At 45.0% G+C, this 22,006-nt stretch overlaps 1 protein-coding gene across 4 annotated transcripts in view; it reads right to left on the reverse strand.

Moving 5' to 3' along the window:
- The window catches only part of GRB10 (growth factor receptor bound protein 10), an 807,319-nt gene that overhangs the window by 184,252 nt on the left and 601,061 nt on the right, over window positions 1-22,006 (reverse strand). For all 4 annotated transcript variants that reach the window (XR_013610607.1, XM_078688120.1, XM_078688119.1 and 1 more), the window contains one exon: window positions 410-525. Coding sequence is in view for 3 of the 4 variants with exons in the window: in XM_078688120.1 (XP_078544246.1) it covers window positions 410-525 (116 nt within the window). In the remaining variant the exon portion in view is untranslated. The remainder of the gene's footprint in view (window positions 1-409; window positions 526-22,006) is intronic.

Below are 22,006 nucleotides of genomic sequence, written 5' to 3' on the forward strand. Positions count from 1 at the left end.
GCTGACATCAAGAAGCAAACTACCAACCAGTGGAACAGGGTCCTGTACAGTTCATACAAGCTTCTGCTTGCAGTAATGCATCGGCAAAGTTCGCTTCCAACATCCTCTACTTCCAGGCCCGCTTATGCTGACCTTCCAGCGTCACTGGAAAAAGGTTGACACTTTGGCTGAAATGCTTCCAGGAATCCGAGGCAATGGTTTAATTCTGAACACTTGTCATTCCTTATTTTAATTAAAAAAGGGTTTAACAGACCATGTGCCAGTTTCATTTTTTTTATGAAAAACCATCGTCTTAATTTAGCAACAGCTTGTTTTAATTACTCCAACAATGACAAAGCATGGCTTCCAAGGCCTTCATGTATTCAGCTGTACATGAAATGCATCCATAAAACAAAGTAAAACCACTCACCACAGGATTTCTGAAAAATTCATATTTTGCATAGTTCTTCCGGAACAAAAATTTACTGTCCGTTCCCATCATTGACTGAACGTGAGCTACTAGCTCATGGTCTTCCAAGCACCTCTCTGTGGAGAGAAACACAATTTCAATCCATGTGGAAAAAACATGCAAACAGGCCTGTGGTTACACCTCTGCTCCCAGAGGGGGAGACTAAGGTGACTTTGCGTCCAGCGATGGGCGCATCAGATCTCCGAATGCAGCTATGATTTAGTACATCCTATGTGGACAGGTTTATATTTCACCTAACACTAGTGGGATGCCTCCAACACTGTGTGATATGTGCCACCAGACACTGTCGCTTTTAAAAAGCAAGCAGACATTTTCCTAAGGAACGGTCTTAAGGGTGTCCCTTAATGCCCAACACTCGCCTTGAATGAAAGTGCAGCGAATGAACCAGAGCCTTGAAATACACAATCAGCATCTGAAGTCATCCTATTTAGGTCATTGCACAGAATCACTTAATCAGTCACAAGGTAGATTTCTAGATCTTGCTCCCATCTTAGGACAATATTTTTTAAGGCGCTTCAAGCAGATACTCGAAAGGTTACTAAAACTAGTAACAACAACCATTCCAAAACTATTAACCTGGATGTATTTGAACCCAAACTTTCGTCCAATAAGTAATTTTGATTCATTCTGTAACACCAACCTCACATCTTAAAAGATAAATACTATCTGGTATCATCTCTCCTGAACAAAGGGATACCATTCCTGCTAGAAAGCTGCTTCAGAACGGCTATTCAAGACCCTCATACTTTTTGCATCAGGATGGTGACAATGCCCTTCCCCCGGCCTTCCAGGCAGCATACATCCCCAACCCCTCCATCTGTTGGCTATGGGCACACCCACAACCAATACTTCAGACTGGAGACTAACAAAGTCAAACATTGGAAAAAAAGGCATCATCCCTTCTCAATTTACACACCCAGGATCATCATCTTGTATTTCTCAAGACTCATTCTTTCCTCATTTTAGAAAAGAGCTGAAGACGCCTCTCTAAAGAACAGTGTATCACTACGAAGAAACAGTTCATCTCCACTTTGAGACTCTGCTAACTCTCCATACACCTACTGTTTCTTTGCCTGTGGCCTGGTCTATGCTCCACTGCCATTTGGCAAAGTTTGTGCTATGCAAATACAACGTATATACCTACAAGTTCAAGCATTTGTATAGCGCACTACTCACCCAGAGGGTCTCAAGGCGCTTGGGGAGGGGATCGTTATTTGTCGAATAGCCATGTTTTAAGTTCTTTTCTGAAGGCGATGTGGTTGTGGGTAATGCGGAGGTGAGTGGGGAGTGAGTTCCAGGTCTTGGCAGCAAGGAATGAGAATGATCTGCCACCCATGGTGGATCTTCGGATGCGCGGGACTGTGGCGAGGGCTTGATTGGACGATCTTAGTTGGCGGGTGGGTTTGTAGAATGACAGTCGAGTGTTGAGGCATTCGGGTCCTAGATTGTAGAGGGCTTTGTGTGCGTGGGTGAGAAGGCGGAAAGTAATTCTTTTGTTGACGGGAAGCCAGTGGAGGTCTTTTAAGTGTCCGGAGATGTGATCTTGGCGAGGGACGTCTAATATGAGTCTCGCTGATGCGTTTTGGATGCGTTGGAGTTTTTTCTGTAATTTTGCTGTGATTCCGGCGTAGAGGGTGTTTCCATAATCCAGTCGACTCGTGACCAGTGCGTGGGTGACAGTCTTTCTTGTCTCGAGGGGGATCCAGCGGAAGATCTTTTTGAGAATGCGAAGTACGTTGAAGCAGGAGGATGAGACTGCGTTGACTTGTCTGGACATCGAGAGAGAGGAGTCTAGGATGAAGCCAAGGTTACATGCATGGTCTGTGGGAGTGGGTGCTGTGCCCAGTGTGGAGGGCCACCAAGAGTCGTCCCAGGCAGAGGGGGAAGATCCTAGGATGAGCACCTCGGTTTTGTCTGAGTTGAGTTTTAGGCGGCTATGTTTCATCCATTCGGCTACTTCTTTCATGCCTTCGTGAAGATTGGTTTTGGCTGTTTTGGGGTCTTTGGTGAGGGACAGGATTAACTGGGTGTCGTCGGCGTAAGAGATGATGTTGAGGTTGTGTTGACGCGCGATGGAGGCGAGAGGACTCATGTAAACGTTGAAGAGGGTGGGACTGAGTGAAGATCCTTGTGGTACGCCACAGATGACTTCAGTGGCCTCTGAGATGAATGGGGGAAGTCGAACTCTGAGTTCTCCCAGCGAGGAATGAGATAATCCAGTCCAGGGCTTTTCCTTGTATGCCGATGTTGCTGAGGCGTTGTATAAGGGTGCTGTGGCAGACTGTGTCGAAAGCGGCGGAGAGGTCGAGTAGAATGAGGGCCACGGTTTCTCCGTTGTCAAGTAGTGTTCGGATGTCGTCAGTCGCTGCGATGAGGGCGGTTTCGGTGCGGTGTTTGGCTCGAAACCCAGATTGAGATGGGTCGAGGGAGTTGTTGGATTCAAGGAATGCGGCGAGTTGGCTATTGACGGCTTTCTCAATGACTTTGGCCGGGAATGGGAGGAGGGATATGGGTCGGTAGTTTTTGAGTTCCGAGGGGTCTGCTGTGGGCTTCTTCAGAAGGGCGCCGAGTTCGGCGTGTTTCCAGCTATCTGCAAAGGTGGCAGAGTTGAACGAGCAGTTGATGACGTCACGGAGATGGGGTGTGATGATGGAGTCAGCTTTGTTGAAGATGTAGTGGGAGCAGGGGTCGGTTGGCGAGCCAGAATGGATTGAGTTCATTAGGCGGGTGGTATCTTCAGTGGTGATTGGGTTCCGCCGAGAGGGGCCGAGCATCCTGTGGACTACACCACCCAGCGTCCCCTGCTTCGCGGGGACGTCACCGGACCTGAGAGGCACTTCCGCCCGGAGCCCTACTTACTCCAGCACTTCCTCCCGCGTCGCGTGACGCGCGCGGACGGCGCCGGGCAGAGGGCGGGCCATCTGTGGCCATCAGAGGCCGGGCAGGGCCATCCCCTATCACCCACGCAGTGGGTAAGCGCAAACATTTAGGGACTGAGGGTCAGGGGGCTAAAGACGCTAAGGTACCCCGTAAAGCTGACACAATAATTTCATACCTTACTTCAGCAGTTGGCGCCATTAACCAGAAAACAGCCAACGCTGAAAAGGAACTTGAATTAGTCAAAGCGACTGATCTACCCCACACAGTTGTGTCACATCCCATTGATATAGTCCCCGAATGCTGTTTGGTTGAGGCACCTTTTGACAGGGCAACAGAACCTAATGAATCTCCGTCTCAATATATAATGAGCCAGGATCGGAGCATAAACATTACATCAAATAAAGCACAAGAGAAGGCTACAACGGATGAGGGAAAAGGCATTCCTCCCTCCCTTCACAAGGACTTGGCCCAGGATATCTGCTCACTAATGGAAGTTAAAATGGAAGAACTGATTACTGCCCGATTAGAACCAATATTGGAAGAAATTGGCAAAGACATTGTTGATTGCTTGAACACTTGTTTGGCTGGGCTGCTAAAGAGGTGCGAAAAGATTGACTTGTTTATTAATGACTTTCGCGCCAGAGAGCTTCTCTCTGTGAACAGTACTAAGAATAATGAGACCCACTTGTTGGTGCCTATGGAATGCTCAGTGATCAAAGCTAGTACAGTAAGTGTACCTATGCAACCCATTAATGCTCCATTAACCCATCCATCAACTGTGTACCACAAGGAGGTTAGCCCCGGCATTAACAAGTCACTTCCAATACACAACCCCACTCTAACCACTCTAACCACACAAGTGAATATTGTTCCAAGCTCTAATACCATCCCCTGCCCACCTAACCCTAGCTCCCCATGCACTTCCAGGCTGCATTTACCACCTGAAGCGGCCCCTTTTGTGGCAGTGATAACTGGGGTCCCTTTTTTACGTCACAGCGAGAAAGAGTCCACTAAGGATTTACTAGATAAATCTAGGGAATGGTGCACACAATATTCTAGCGGCGAACACGGTATAACTCGCTATATTATTATGGCTAGAAGGGTGGGGTGGGTAGGACAAGGGGAAAAGAATATAAGGGGAGATTGTATTGTTATTAATTTTTCAGAGAAGAAAGTTGCAGAAAAACTACTCTGGGATGGGTCCCCTATTGTACATTATGCAATGAGACCACTTCCTCTGGGGTATTTTTACCCCCCGCGGGGGAGTATGAAGGTCCCATTAAATTCACAGAAGGTACTGGGGGAAAAAGCTACACCTGCCCTAGGGCCTTGTCATTTCGCTATGCAACACAAGAAGGGGGTTTCAATCTCTGCTCCTCAGCGTTTACCATCAGTTACATCACATATATCGACTCTGAAAGGCACACTGAGTGAGGGCGTTCCCTTATCCAACCGTTTCTCAGCACTTTCACTCCCAGACGATTCTGATTGACTACGCAAGACTAAAGATAGCAATCAGACCCCCTCTCCATTATGTAAGAAGCTGGGCAGGATCCTTAGCTGGAACATCGCAGGCTTAAGATCCAAGGTCGAAGATGAGAATTGGCTGAATTTCATCTCATCTTTCGACATTATATCATTACAGGAAACGTGGGATACAGTTAAAAGGTTTGAACTAGATGGGTTTGTTCACTTTAGTATCCCTGCAACACCAAGTGCGTCGGGCAGAGCAAAGGGTGGCTTATCCACATTTCTCTCACTTAACTTGAAAGGGAAAGCCAAACAGTTAGAGACTTGTTCCCCACATTTTTTAGTAGTAGAATTGTTAGTGACAAATGCCCTTACCATTCTACTTATTAATTTCTATAATTCACCAGAATTTGTCAGTAATAGTCAACTCCTAGTTTCAGTGGAGGATTTTTTGGAAAGTTATAAATTAACTAAATGTAGTTTTGAGGTCATCCTTATGGGAGACTTCAACACCCATCCTTACCAACTGGACTGCAATATGGAAGATAAAGGAGGGCCACCTTTTTCGCTCCTCACACACTTTGAGCACACCAATTATGGGGAAGCTCTTGAGAATTTTTTGGCCTCCCTTAATCTTTACGAATCCAGTTGCTGCCCAATAGGCCCTAGATCCTTAACATTCAAAGGTAAAGACACAGGCTCGGTTATAGATTATATTTTTATATCAACTTTTATTTTGGCTTTTATTTTTAGCTATAGGGTAGTAGACTATTTTTAGTGATCATAACCCTGTGGTATTGGAGGTCTCACAGGGGGGGATTTTGGATTTTAAAATTTCTAAAGAATCTGCCACACGTTGTGTGACTGATCTGATTACCAAAGACCAGGGCAGAAGGTTGAAATGGTCTAATGTGACCCCAATAACCTTTCTAAAAGAGGTATTAGCTAAGGTCGAAGAAGAGGTTGGCACTTGCTTAGATCCTCTTGCTTCTCATAACAGCACAGTAGAGGCCTTTAACTTAATATGTTGTCAAGTAAATCACGACCTAACGCTTAAAACTAAGCCTGATGCACAGAGAGGCAAACGGTGGTTTGATACCAACTGCTCCAGGGCCCATTCCGCCCTCTTAAAGGGATTAAAAGAGACTCCGAGAAATAAAACAAATATAGCCCATCTGAGGAAGGCATACAAACAGGCTATTCATGCCAGGAAGAAGCAGATTAAAGAACAAGCTTGGAATGATCTCACTTCAGTTGAGGTCCTTCGGGATAGCTCCAAATTCTGGGAGGTGATTAATCATCCCTATTTTTCAGGGGTGGAGAATCACGCCGCAGAATGCGTCATACCCGATGAGCAGTGGTTATCCCATTTTGGTAGCATATATAGCCAGCCCACAACTGATCATACGCAGGACTCACTTGCTCGTCCTCAGATGGAGCTAATTCAAGCGTTCGATCCTGAGGATGTAGAAAAAGCCATAATCAATACATCAAAGAATAAGGCACCTGGACCAGACGGGGTCCCTGCGGACTTATATAAAGTGGCTCCTAAGTTCTGGGCAAAGATTTTGTCAAACGTGTTTAACTGTGCAAGACAAAATAAGTTTCCTCAATCTTGGGCAAGATCAATAATTATACCCATTTTCAAAAAGGGCCAAAAGGGCGACCCTGCTTGCTATAGACCTATTTCCCTTATAGACTCTGCTGTTAAAATCTTGGGCAGAGTCATCTTGGGTAGGATAACAACTTGGTTAGAAGGTAGGGGAATTCTATCAAACGTCCAATACGGATTTAGGCCCAAAAGAAGCACACTGGATCAATGCTTAAATTTGCATTTGATCATCAGTAAATATACAAAAGTGAAAGAAGGGGCCCTGTATATGGCATTTATGGATCTCTCCTCGGCCTTTGACCTGGTTAACAGGTCAAGGCTGTGGGGAGTCCTTTTGGAAATGGGCATGGAGAGGTCATTGGTGGGATTTTTAGCGGATCTTCATCAAGGATTAGAGGCCTCTGTTAGAGTCACTCAAGAAGGAAGGTGCACTGGACTTTTTAAATCTGAGAGAGGGGTGAGGCAAGGGTGCATCCTTGCCCCCCTCCTTTTCACTTTATATATAAATGCACTTGAGCCTGCGCTCTCCACCCTGGGGGCCGACGTCCCACGTGCAGGAGAGATTAACATCCCGGTCCTCCTGTACGCGGATGACGCAGTCTTATTGGCCCGCACGGGTGTGGCCCTCAATAAGCTATTAGCTTCCTTTGGGGATTTTATGACTTCATTAGATTTAAAAATTAATACACAAAAATCTCACGTCTTGATCACGGGACTCAAGGGTAGAAAGAGGAAACCAATAACTTTTAGTTGTACTGGAAAGGAAGTACAACAGGTTTCTTCCTTCACCTATTTGGGTGTGATTTTCGATGACAAAGGAACCTGGCGCGCGCAACACAAATCTAAATCTAATGCTGTTACCAGATCCGCTGGAGCCCTTTTGAACTTTGCAAAAAGATTGGGGTCACGCCCAATGGAAGCTATCCTGAATGTATATAATGCCAAATGCTTAGCAATTGCAACATATGGAGCTTCAATATGGGGTTATACAAATCCAGTTAATATACAGAGGGCGGAGAATAGATTTTTTAGATCTCTACTTTCCGTCCCCCAGTCTACACCCACCTTCACCATTCACACAGAGTTGGGTACTGGGTTTGTTTCAGACCACATAAAATCTGCCCCAGTGATTTCCTGGCTAAAAACCTGGCTAAATGAGGAAATCTCTTTAAATCATCAAATCCTCAGAGATTGCCTGGCCATGGATGGAGCACTCAAGATCCCATGGTTAAATTATGTAAAAACCATGTTAACTCTTGTGGGTCGAGCAGATCTTTTTTACTCCCCTGATAGCATCCAAAGGGAAGATGTCATGATGATAAAAACATCATTGATAAATTCCTTCATGGCAGAGCGGGAGGAAGTAGAGCTTAAAAAACCAACCGTCAGAAGAAATTATGCTCTCATAACTGTCCCCGGTTTAGAACCCTACCTGGCATTTGTTAATAAACCATTTCATCGTTTTCTTTTAACCAGATTTCGTTTGAATTTGATACACTTTTTGTTAGGCACTTACTCAAGATGGGATACCCCTGACAATGCAAGCCCTTGTGACTGTGATCACTTCTCACCCCAGGACACCTTACATTTTATTATGTTTTGCGATCATTATGCACAAATCAGGAGAAAATATCTTTTACCCATCTTGCGAGAGGCTGGCTTTTTACAGGTCAGACCAGCACTCCTATTTTTGCAACTTTTGCACAATGTACGAATAACTTTTCATGTTGCAAATTATCTAGTAGCAGGAGTTCGTATAAACAAAAAGCGATGTAAATGGAGACAAGTACAAATTCAAAACGAAACATTTTAATATATTTTACTAAACTGATTTAAAAAAAATATATATATATTAAATTATGCTAATTAATTTTTCGCTCAGGCTAATTTAACATGATGAATTACCTGTGTATATATACTTTTTATGAATTAATGAAACACGAAAATTGTTGGCCTGATGTATGATGTATGATGTATGATATATGATGTAGATAATTGTATGCTGTTTTTATTGTCTATTTTCTGTACAGTATCCTGTGTCTTTTTGTGATTTTTTAAAAATCGAATAAAAGTGATTGACTGACTGACAGTGGTGATTGGGTTCCAATTGCTAAGGATGTTAGTTGGCAGAGTAGGATCTGAGGGGAGTGGGGAGGGCTGATCGCTGGGGGTATTCTTGAAGCTGTTGTGGATGTCAGCTATTTTGTTATGGAAGAAGGAGGATAGCGCATCGCAAAGGTCTTGGGAGGGAGTGATGTTGTTAGATGCTGCGGTGGGGTTGGTGAATTCTTTGACGATGTTGAAGAGTTCCTTGCTGTTGTGAGAGTTGTTGTCGAGACGATCCTTGAATGCTGATTTTTTGGCGGATCGAATCAGTTGGTGGTGTTTGCAGGTGGCTGCCTTGAGGGTGGCCATGTTGCCGGTGGTTGGGTTTTTTCTCCATGTTTTCTCCAGGGTGCGGCATAGCTTTTTGGATTTTTTAAGGTCATCGTTGAACCAGGGAGCCTTTTTGTTGGCTGATTTGATCTGGTGCTTTTTCAGGGGTGCTAATTCGTCCACACTGAGGGTGATCCATTGTTTGAGATTGGTGGCCGCTTGGTTTGGGTCCAGTGAGAGGGTTTTGGTTGAGTGATGTGAGGAGTTGGTTGGAGGTGATTTTGTTCCAGTTTCTTCGAGGGATAGGTTGTTGGCGGTTGTGGTTCAGGGTGGTTTTGTAGCTGAAGTGAACACAGCTGTGGTCCGTCCAATGGAGAGCTGTGGTGCGATCGAAGGTGATATGCTTGCTGGAAGTGAAGATAGGGTCGAGTGTGTGTCCGGCAGCATGGGTGGGGGTGTCAACAAGTTGTTTGAGTCCGAGGTTGGTCAGGTTGTCTAGAAGGGTGGTGGTGTTGCTGTCGTGTTTGTTTTCAAAGTGGTAGTTGAGGTCTCCCAGTAGAATGTAGTTCTCGGAGGCGAGGGCATGTGGGCTGATGAAGTCCTTGATGTCATCGCAGAATTGAGTGCGGGTGCCTGGAGGCCTGTAGATGAGGGTGCCTCTAAGTGTGGTCCTGGGGTCGGTGTGGATCTGCAAGTGGAGATGTTCGGCAGTTGCAAGATTATCGTCGGAGCTGGTCGTGATTTTGATGGTGTTCCTGTGGATGATGGCGATGCCTCCTCCTGTTTGATTGGTGCGGTCTTTTCGGATAATCTTGTAAGCGGCCGGTATGGCTATGGCGATGTCGGGTGCTGATGATGTGTTCATCCATGTTTCTGTGAGGAAGGCGATGTCCGGTGACGCAGTGTCGAGTAGGTCCCAGAGTTCAGTGGCGTGTTTGTGGACCGAGCGGGTGTTAAGCAGGATGCACTTCAGGCGGTTGGAGTCGGAGTTGTGTGTGGAGGGAGTGGGTTTGGTGAGGGTCTTGAAGCAGTTGTACTTGCAGGAGAGGCAGGCGAATGGGCCGTGGGTACGACCTGGGGTGGCTTGGCAGCATTGTGGTGTGCGTCCGGGGTTGAGGGCGTGGAGAGTTGCGGCATCATATGTGGTTTTAGTGGGTTGGGAATGGCGGGGGGCAGGGGGTCTGGCGCTGGGCGCGGTCCAGGCGCGGACGGGCGTAGACGGGCTTACCTTTGGCGCGCATAGGGCGCGACCGCTGCACGTGGACGCTGCGCGTAAATGCATCTGTCATATAAGGATAGTGGGAGGGGCGAGGGGCGAGGGAGGATGATCTTGGAGGCGGGGAGCGGGGCGGAGAGCCGGGCTGGGGGTCGTCGCAACAACAACAAGATGGCTGCAAGCCAATATGCGAGCGCGATGAGTTAGGGCACAACACAGGCAGCAAAATTAATATTTAAATCTTAAACAGTGCTCTTAGTCGGGGCTCTGGCACAAGCAGCGCGAGCAGCTCCAAAATAATCAATTTCCAACAATTAGAGGCACAAGCAGCGCGAGCAGCGCAAAAATAGCCAATTTCCAGCAATTCGAGGCACAAGCAGCGCGAGCAGCGCTAGTTACATAAAACCGTGATAGCTGTTCAGTAAATAATGCACAGGCACAGGCGGTGTGATCAGCGCTACGATACCAGCAGCAAGCAGCAAGGGGAGCGACCTCCTTCGGGGATCTCGGGATGGTCACGATACACACAAGAAGAGCACCAAACTGATCAAGAGGAACCACACAAACCTCTCAGATCACCTGCGTCTTCCAGGCTTTCCTTCAGCCTTCCTCCTGAAATTTTGTCGCTTTAAACTGAAGTTGGAGAACTTTGTAGGCACAGACCGTTGCATAGCAAAAATGGGCTGGGAGGAAGATACAGTCTTGCCATTCTGGAGGCAAAGTATTGGGTACGCTACCACAAGCCAAAATGCTGGATGTTCGGGACGCGCTGGTTGAACATACTGAAAACTGTGCAATTTGCAGACCACCAAAGAACATAGAAAATGCAAGTCTGTGGAATAGGAGAGATGGACAAGTTCTGGTAGCTTCTGCAGGGGTCTCAAACCTTTTCTGTAATAAGAGCTAACTTATGTTCAATTAAACTCATCGAGAGCTACTAATATTACTAATGTTGTAATGTGACCACATCAGACAAGGTTATATTAGTGGGCACTATATACGAGATTACTAGCAGGAATCACTTCAGTGCATCAGGTATCATTGCCAGCAGTAATATTAAAAAAGCCTTTGCCAATATGGAATGTCTCTACATAGTGCATAACAGCCATAAATGCCTCTGGCACCCAAATATCAGCTTTAAATATATTTTGGAAATGTATCTATTTTTTCCAAATATCGGCGTAGGAGTTCTGAAAATAAGCACATTTATGTCTCAAATATATGCTCTCAATTTTGATATAAGTGTATCAATTCACCCAGGCAGCTGCTAATTTAGTAGGCTGAACTGCACACAGGAGAGGTACTTACAGGTAGCTGGAGCTACCAGTAACTCACAAGCTACTTGTTGGAGAAGCCCGTTCTAGAGCCATCAGTGCCTTCATTTGAATAGAAACAGTGCAACTAAGACTTTTTTATTGGGCAGCCAAGTCCTTAACTAGAGATCTTACCCCTTCGCATGGGAGTCATTTCCTATTGATGATCTTATTTTTAAGATAGTCGTTCACTTTAATCAAGTTCTCTCCTCCATGTACCACACTCAAGCACTAAGGTGATAATTTTGCAAACTTCCAAGCACATGTGGTATTACTGCCTCTGTTAGAAGAGACGAGGCACACCTGACAAAGCAGAGAAAAAAATAATGGAGTGCAGGTGGTCTACTAGGTATCCATGACCTGTCCAGTTAATTTTCCCTTGAGTTCCCTTGCTTTCCATCTAACTAGGCAGCAAGCCTATAGAGTGGGTCTCAGAAGGGTCTGAAAATCAGCACAGAGCCTGACTTTTAGATCTCTAATCTCTGGGAGCTTTCCTAAGCATAGGAGGAAATGAGCCCGACATACAGGACACATTGCATTTTTATTATTTTGTACATTTTATGAGATCCCAAGAAAAACTTATTATACCTTTGATAAAAAAAAGCTGAACTTCCTTCAAGCGCGTCCCACTCTTTTGCACTTTCAACTGCTACCTGCAGAAGCCATCTTTAATAATGTATGTTTTCTGAATGCCGCCATGAGATTGAGGAAAACCTGTGATTGTACTATTGTTGAGTTGGAAGAGTCTAGAGATATCTCTATATCTCAATGTATGTATTTTGTTTGTGTGTGGTCTGCTATGCAAGGTACCGAATAAAGCTTGCTTTGAAATTTGAAAGATACGGGCTCAAGGGGGGGGGGGGCAAAGATTTTACTGACAAAAGGTCAAATGTCCAGCCAATTGTGTTTTTGAACATGACCAGACCAAACGGAGCAACAGCTCCAAAGCCATCAATCAACATAATGCCCAAAGGAGGTTTCAATAGCAGTCACTATGGCAAACTGGCAGATAGCAGGAAATTTGCCCCACCCCATATCTCCATCTTCACCCCCCCCTTTCACCCTGCCCCCCCAAGATACATCCTTAATAAGGAAAGTCAATGCGCTGACAGTTATTTCCCCAGAAAACACAAAGACCATTCTGTAACCAACAGACCCACACTCATTGTGCAATAGAGGACTTGAAAGCCTTCTTCCCACCGTCACTGCCTTAGATAATGCAGAATTACAGGAACAAAACTACCTTGTATGTGTCAGGTACAGGTGAAGGGCCTGCATTGAGAAATTTGCTAAGTAAATATGTAGAAAAATCGACTGATGTATATGCAAGTCTGACAAGATTCACTGGATCGGTAAAGAACATGGCTTATGGCTATTTGGAAAATAAATTCAAACCATGTTGAAGTCAAGAAGTAACCTGCAATTTGTCATTTAAACGCAAAACAAGTGCAGACTAGCAGTAGATAAAGCTTTGACGCTTCTATGTACCCGAATTTACTACTAAAACTACACAAAACATGAAATTCATGGATTTCTTAAGAACGTGGTTGTTACTGGACAAAACTAGGTAATGTTCTTAATCTACCTACAGTTCCTCATTCCTTAACATTATGAAAGTCCGGCATGAATTTTACAACTGTATTTCACCAGACCAATAACTACCTACTCTACCAAACAATATCAGCCGTCCATTCAGTTTGTCATAAGAAGCCTCCAGATCCAGCTTACATGAGCCAACACTACACGTATTACCCCTAAAGAGATCCAGTTGGGCCCTTTAGCATAGGTTTTTAGGTCGAGCAGACGTACTCTCAATGCGTGAGCATGAGAGTGTCTGCTCTCAGACCTAATGTTGCCCATTAATGGGAATGTGGACACCAATCTGTCACGAGCGTTTCCTTCGCAGTTTCGACCGCGGGAGCGCGCGTCTGACCCGCGCATGCGCAGAGAAACTCAGCCCTTGCTCACACAGACAGCCCCCACCCCTCTGCATGCACGCACACACAGGCGAGCGCATGCACACGCAGGCACACACATACAGGCACACGGCACACAGACACTCGCTCACACACACCCCCCCCACAGTCACACACACGCACTCCAAGACACATACACACACGCACACACACACACACATATACACAGCCCGCCCCCCTCTCGCACGCGCACACATGCTCCCCCGGACCCCCCCCCGCACTCGCGCGCGCGCACACACATGCCCCCCCCCCCCCTCGCCCCACCCCGCTCAGCAACCCACTCACCGGCGTCCTTCGTGCGGCGGCTCTCCTCAGCTGCAGGGCCCGGCAGCAGGACTTCTTCGGCACCGGGGCGCAGGGTAGGCTCCTGCCTGCTCCGGTGCTCCAAACGCGGCTCCAATCGCGGCTCTTCCGTGGGAGGCGGGGTAGGCTCCCGCCCTCCTACTTCCTGTTGTCGCGCCGGCCTGCCTGACTTCCTGGTCGCAGGCCGGCAGAGTGACGGCGGTATTTATTAATTTCGTTATTTATGCATTTTTATATAGCGCAGACTTTACCCGAAGGCGGGATTTATTTATTTAGTTACTTATGCATTTTTATATAGCGCGGACTTTACCCGAAGGCGGTACTTATTTATTCATGTATTTTTCACATAGTGTGCTATACAAGTGTTTTCATTCCTTTCTAAAGGACAGAGTGAGGATGTTCACAGCCAAACTCATCCCTTTGGCCCAGTGGAAGCACTGATGATACCTTTACAGAGTAGATGGCTTGGGATTTTGTACGCGTTTTACCACTTTTAATGTGTATGAAACAGCTCTGGAGGTTTGATATTTTGGGTTTTTGTGGCCATGGATTTATTTTCGTTTGCTCATTATAACTGTTTCCATAGATGTGAACAGAACGCACGCTCCCGAGGATGGTTAATTTGTTTTACTGTAACACATTTTATTGTGCAGTATTTTCTGCTGTCATGTTTTACGTATTTGCTGGGCGTAGACTTTCTAAAACATCAATGGGATGACAGCATTGTAAATATGAGATCATATCTTCTCTTCTTTGCTTTGTGTTGGTGCTTTGGAGAGAGTTTACTGATTTCTTGAACATTATCCACACAAGTACTGCAACAGGTTTTAGTAGGTGTGTTTCAAATTCATACTGCATGTTATTGTAGTTGAACAATTCATGTATTCATTCATCCTTGTGTACATGTTGCTTACCTTGCTGCACTCATGTTATGTTGAGCGAGATTTGAACAGTATTGCATTACCATATACATATAGCTTTGCAGCACTGACGGATTTCTACCTACTCGTCACTATCTGAAGGTTTCTGTTCCAGATTGGAGTCTTTACTGACTTTATTTATCCCTAGTTTCATGTTGTGCTTCTGTATGAAGTAAGATTCTTTAGTTGCATATCAGATGGCACTGCAAGAGGTAATACTAGCCACATAGAGCGTTACTAGCAGGGTGGCACCACGTAGGCCCCAGGAGCATCAAGAATTGTCCAGGAAACATTTTGTTGAAATGTCACTTCACCAGTGTTCAAAATATTTACTCCTGCAATGCCTTTTTACACATTATTGCTCCCTCCAGCCATACTATTGAAGTTAAGCATGTTGATTGCAGATCAAATAGGCAGCATTATGTTTGTCTCAATGTGTGCACTCATCTATGCTCCACAATTTTCATTTTAAAGACCGTTTTTAGAAACTAATGGGGATCCCATTTTTCTTTTTTTAAATGCACTCTTGCTATTTTTGTAATTTTTTTTTTAAGTTTTTGCCTGTGGCCATGGATTTATTTTGGTTTGCTCATTATAACGGTTTCCATAGATGTGAACAGAACGCACGCTCCTGAGGATGGTTAATTTGTTTTACTGTAACACATTTTATTGTGCAGTATTTTCTGCTGTCATGTTTTACGTATTTGCTGGGCGTAGACTTTCTAAACCATCAATGGGATGACAGAATTGTAAATATGAGATCATATCTTCTCTTCTTTGCTTTGTGTTGGTGCTTTGGAGAGAGTTTACTGATTTCTTGAACATTATCCACACATAAGTACTGCAACAGGTTTTAGTAGGTGTGTTTCAAATTCATACTGCATGTTATCGTAGTTGAACAATTCATGTATTCATTCATCCTTGTGTACATGTTGCTTACCTTGCTGCACTCATGTTATGTTGAGCGAGATTTGAACAGTATTGCATTACCATATACATATAGCTTTGCAGCACTGACGGATTTCTACCTACTCGTCACTATCTGAAGGTTTCTGTTCCAGATTGGAGTCTTTACTGACTTTATTTATCCCTAGTTTCATGTTGTGCTTCTGTATGAAGTAAGATTCTTTAGTTGCATATCAGATGGCACTGCAAGAGGTAATACTAGCCACATAGAGCGTTACTAGCAGGGTGGCACCACGTAGGCCCCAGGAGCATCAAGAATTGTCCAGGAACATTTTGTTGAAATGTCACTTTACCAGTGTTCAAAATATTTACTCCTGCAATGCCTTTTTACACATTATTGCTCCCTCCAGCCATACTATTAAAGTTACGCATGTTGATTGAGACAAACATAATGCTGCCTATTTGATCTGCAATGTGTGCACTCATCTATGCTCCACAATTTTCATTTTAAAGACCGTTTTTAGAAACTGATGGGGATCCCATTTTTCTTTTTTTAAAATGCACTCTTGCTATTTTGTAATTTTTTTTTTAAGTTTTTGCCTAAAATAGCACATATGTGCTGTCGCTTCAGAGAGATATTGTTTACTACTACAAGTGGCTTGGAGCTCACCCATTGCTTACTTCTTGTTGGCTTCATTATCCTTTTTGTTGCCTCCTAATTGGCCAGAGTGTGCCAGTATAACTTCCTCTTCTTTCATGTGGAGCACTTACCAACTACTGATTGCTTCGCTTCACTAGTGGCCTTCCACTGCTCGCTCTGTGATTCAGGTACTATTTTTCTTTCTTCGTTGTCCGCGTTGTTTCTTCCCTCCCACCCGTCGCTGTCCATGTTGCATCTTCCCTCCCACATGCCTTGTCCAGGTTGCTTTTTCCCTCCTACCCTCCAATTGTCTGTGTTGCTCTCCAACTACCATAAGAAAAAAAGCACTCTACCACTCTACCGCCCTCACTCTACCACTCTACCGCCCTCACTCTACCACTCTACCGCCCTCACTCTACCACTCTACCGCCCTCACTCACTCTACCGCCCTCACTCACTCTACCGCCCTCACTCACTCTACCGCCCTCACTCACTCTACCGCCCTCACTCACTCTACCGCCCTCACTCACTCTACCGCCCTCACTCACTCTACCGCCCTCACTCACTCACTCTACCGCCCTCACTCACTCACTCTACCGCCCTCACTCACTCACTCTACCGCCCTCACTCACTCACTCTACCGCCCTCACTCACTCACTCTACCGCCCTCACTCACTCACTCTACCGCCCTCACTCACTCACTCTACCGCCCTCACTCACTCTATCTATCGCACTCTATCTATCGCACTCTATCTATCGCACTCACTCTATCGCCCTCACTCACTCTATCGCCCTCACTCACTCTATCGCCCTCACTCACTCTATCTATACCTATCTATCTCCCTCCCTCTATCTATTGCCCTGCCTCTATCTATCTCCCTCCCTCTATCTATTGCCCTGCCTCTATCTATCACCCTCCCTCTATCGCCCACCCTCCCTCTATCGCCCTTCCTCTATCTATTGCCCTCCCTCTATTGCCCTCCCTCTATCGCCCTCCCTCTATCGCCCTCCCTCTATCTATCTACCGCCCTCCCTCTATCTATCTACCGCCCTCCCTCTATCTATCTACCGCCCTCCCTCTATCTATCTACCGCCCTCCCTCTATCTATCTACCGCCCTCCCTCTATCTATCTACCGCCCTCCCTCTATCTATCTACCGCCCTCCCTCTATCTATCTACCGCCCTCCCTCTATCTATCTACCGCCCTCCCTCTATCTATCTACCGCCCTCCCTCTATCTATCTACCGCCCTCCCTCTATCTATCTACCGCCCTCCCTCTATCTATCTACCGCCCTCCCTCTATCTACCGCCCTCCCTCTATCTATCTACCGCCCTCCCTCTATCTACCGCCCTCCCTCTATCTACCGCCCTCCCTCTATCTACCGCCCTCCCTCTATCTACCGCCCTCCCTCTATCTACCGCCCTCCCTCTATCTACCGCCCTCCCTCTATCTACCGCCCTCCCTCTATCTACCGCCCTCCCTCTATCTACCGCCCTCCCTCTATCTACCGCCCTCCCTCTATCTACCGCCCTCCCTCTATCTACCGCCCTCCCTCTATCTACCGCCCTCCCTCTATCTACCGCCCTCCCTCTATCTACCGCCCTCCCTCTATCTACCGCCCTCCCTCTATCTACCGCCCTCCCTCTATCTACCGCCCTCCCTCTATCTATCGCACTCACTCTATCTATCGCACTCACTCTATCTATCGCACTCACTCTATCTATCGCACTCACTCTATCTATCGCACTCACTCTATCTATCGCACTCACTCTATCTATCGCACTCACTCTATCTATCGCATCGCCACAGCATCACTCAGCACCGCCACAGCATCACTCAGCACCGCCACAGCATCACTCAGCACCGCCACAGCATCACTCAGCACCGCCACAGCATCACTCAGCACCGCCACAGCATCACTCAGCACCGCCACAGCATCACTCAGCACCGCCACAGCATCACTCAGCACCGCCACAGCATCACTCAGCACCGCCACAGCATCACTCAGCACCGCCACAGCATCACTCAGCACCGCCACAGCATCACTCAGCACCGCCACAGCATCACTCAGCACCGCCACAGCATCACTCAGGGGCACAACATCATCACTATGCTCTACCACAGCATCACTGAACGCCACAGCATCACCGAACGCACAGCATCACTCATCGCCACCACAACATCACTCAGCGCCACCACAACATCAATATGTGTAACCATTCAACAACAAGTAGTTCAAATATGTTCTCTCAATGTTTCAAGCTTTATTACAAATGCCACAAAAAAAATTTAATATTTCACTTCTGTACTTGGATTTTCGTCACAATAAAATACACTGAACATAATCTTCACAAAAGTTATTTACAAACGTTTAAACTATTGCCATTATAAATTACAATAACTTTTATTTAAGTATTAAATATTAAAATAAATTAAAAGCCATTGTTATTTGTAATATCAATACATCTAAGTCATGTAAATACAACACATATTGCATTAAAAATGCTATAGGTGTCACATTTGCGAAAGCTAAAACTATCGTAATTGTAAATGACAAAGCTATTACTTTAGCTATGTTCACAACCAACACATAAATACAAAATTTGTCATTTACAATACCAATAGCTCAAACTTTCCTAACGCGAGACCTATTGCATTGCAAATGCTTGTTTCTCTGGTGGACAGAAAAAATCCAAAGTCCTAAACGGAGAATGGATTCAGCAGCAGGATAGAGTGCCACACAAGATATCTCGGAGTACGAGGCCCTGTGTCATGAGCTACGTGCATTTTAAGAGCCCAACATTACATAGTGATAAACAACTAAGCAGATTTAACATCCTGGTTACAGATACTTTCTCAATCTCCACGACTGTCCTTTGCTTTGATAGATGCAGGCGCACTGTGAAGTACATTGCCAGGGACTTCCTTTATATCTGCTTCCTTTTGATGTTCGCAAACTTTAAGGGTCCAAGCAACAAAGTGGAATGGCCGGTGCAAAGCATTACCTAAAACGTAGCGAGCTCGAAACAAAATAAGAATCTTGGTTTGGTACATGGTACAGAATAACGGTGGTTCAAATGGTTAGCCTGGTTAAGCAAAGCTATGTAAAAAGTACCTTGCAATTAGAAGAAAAGGACATTAATGGTAAAGTTGAAATATGGACACATACCTTAAGTGGTAAAGTTTCTAGTTAGCAGAAACCACCACAACTAATGGTAGACGAACTAACAAAAGTAAAACAAAATTCAAATATTACGATCTCTAAACCAGCAGATGTGTATATGAGTGGGAGTGTTGTCTATTTGTCTGAATAAACCTTATTCAGACTTCCATCTCCAAACTCCCGAAAATGCAGCAGTGAGACTGGCTGCTAGAAGAAACCATATACCCTCATTAACTGAATAGTTAATACACTCCAGGACCCCTTGAATACCTCTTCAAAAAATATATGCTCGAGAAGGCCCCCCCCCCCTTGCTCCGCAGAAGATGTATCCCTTGAATATGCAGTATTTGAAAAAACAGACATTTCTTAGCAATTCACAAACTTACTTTAACACGCCCACTGTGCCAACAATTGAAAAATTCAAACATCTTTTCAGGAAAGAACCTAAAGCTCATATCCATGCTCTGTAAGAGAACGTCTCTAGTACGAACACGCGGAGGGACAAGTTAGCTCAGTATTTCTCTACGCATGCTCACAATATAAAGAACACTCTACCCCCTTTCCGAATATTACCTGCACTGCCACACACTAATGTACCCACCAGTTGCTCCAAAAACACACTATTCCAACTGTCTCTTCGGTTAACGTAACATTAGTGCACCTCACAAACAAGGACATTTTGAAAGTCTCATACCAAGGGATATGGTGGAAGTCTTCTACTTATTACACATAGAGACATGAAGAGTTTGAGACAGTAAATTAATGATACAGCAGTCAAAGGATGACATTTTACCAGGCATACACACATCAATCCCAGATTTCCAAATGAAATAGTGCTGTATGAAAAATTCGATAAGGATTAATCTATCCTAAATGCACAGAAATCTTGACGAATAGGGTATGGGCATTTGTGCGTGCTACTGCTTTAACCGGAACACAGCTTTCATATTGTCCCTAAGAGGGACATACCACATGACTAGGTGCCCAGGTCCAGGATCTGTGGTTGAGTTTCAGAAAGTGAGATGAACTGAACTACCAGAAGAAAACAAAGGCACTTTGATCAATCCGCCACATCTTAAAAAACATGAACCAAAGGTAAAATGAGGGAGGAAGTTTAAGTTGCTTTGCAGCTAAAAAGCAGACAACCACTGTCACTTCACATGAAAATGTTGCCATGTGTAAGTGCGGAACAACGTAGAGATTATATTTTATATTTATTATAGAATATTAAGTATACCAGATAGATTTAAAGTCTGTGAATCCATTACAAAAATAACTCCGAATAAGGACTTACCGTACACAGTATTTAAGGAGAAAGATTATTGCGATTATCTCAATCCAAGCAATATAATAGTTGCATACAGAGACACTGCAAACAGCAAAGAAGCAGAGGCCAAAAAAGCCAATAGGGGTAGCACATATGGATAAAGCACATGCTGCTTGTAAATTATACTTGTACTCAGTCAATAGCAGCAGTAAACACCCATGAGACCGTGACAAGACAAAGGCACGGTGAACCACTAAGAGTAGGAGTAGGAATGAGAATGGATTCTCTGGTTCACCTCGACCAGTGTAGTCCAGCAGTGGCAGACAGTGAACTTTCAAACTGGAGTGTGTAAAAAAACTGCCCGAAATTAGAGGCATGCCAAGCGAGAATCCAAGAGCACCCAACAGTGTTTTTTTTCTGGGGAGAAAAAGACAGGGGGACCTGAATCATCAACTCCCTTACCACACACCTAAATAGTATAGTTTACTTTCTCTTTCTCCTATTTTAAACAATCATACAATATGAATATGCATAGATGGGAGGATGCAGATGTCTGAATTAATGATCTTAGCACATATTGGCCAATTAGAGACTGTTGACGTGCTTTGATAGCAACCCAACAGTGCTTGTTAAAGGTTTGTGGCGTTGCCCAGGTGGCTGCCTAAGATATATGCAAGTGAGCTGTACCAAAGGCCACAGTAACCCTCTTTGCCTTGTGGGGACAAGTTGTAAATGAACTTTGCAAACCACTTGGCTATCAAAACCAACAAAATCCCAATGTCAATAACCCCAATAGACTTTCTAATATCACTTGTAACAAGGTCCTTAAACAAACATCAATTTTAGGACAGTGATGTTCTGGTGCAACTCAGTCACAACATGTGTCGTGGTATAATCCTAAAGCAACAAGGCATGGTGCCAGTGGACCCTACATCAAGGGATTTTAATAAAATAAAATAAAAAATATCGGACGCTCCTTACATAAGTAACCACCATGAGCCTGTTGGCCAATGTCAACCAACTTGCTCGCTGTATTATTGGCACTTTCCTATTTTAGCAGGAGAATCCAAACAAAATGAGTGTCTCTACCTACGCTGGGGCAACGTGTTATATTCTTCTTTATTGATGTTATATTTTTCTCTTTCTGTAACATTTACACATGTACATTTTTATTTGATACTGTGGAACCCTGCTGCTCCTTAGCAACCTGTCTGTTATAATGCTGGAGTGGAATGTGGAGAGCAGTTGGACTGTGAGCAGCAGGTGTCCCAGGGGTCTGTTCCTGTTTTCCTAATAACCCATCTTGTAAACCAATTTGAGTGTCCTGCCTCTTCAAAACTGGCGACGAGGATGGGATACACTTCATGAAAGAGGACACCAAAGCTTGACTGGTATTACTTAAGGAGTAACTCATTCTTGGACAGTAAGTGACCCCTGGATTGTTCCTTAGCTTTTCTATTGACATTAAGCTGCATCGAGTCCATTCAACTACAG

The sequence above is a fragment of the Lissotriton helveticus genome, chromosome 4_1, assembly GCF_964261635.1.
Source record: "Lissotriton helveticus chromosome 4_1, aLisHel1.1, whole genome shotgun sequence".
NCBI lineage: Eukaryota > Metazoa > Chordata > Amphibia > Caudata > Salamandridae > Lissotriton > Lissotriton helveticus.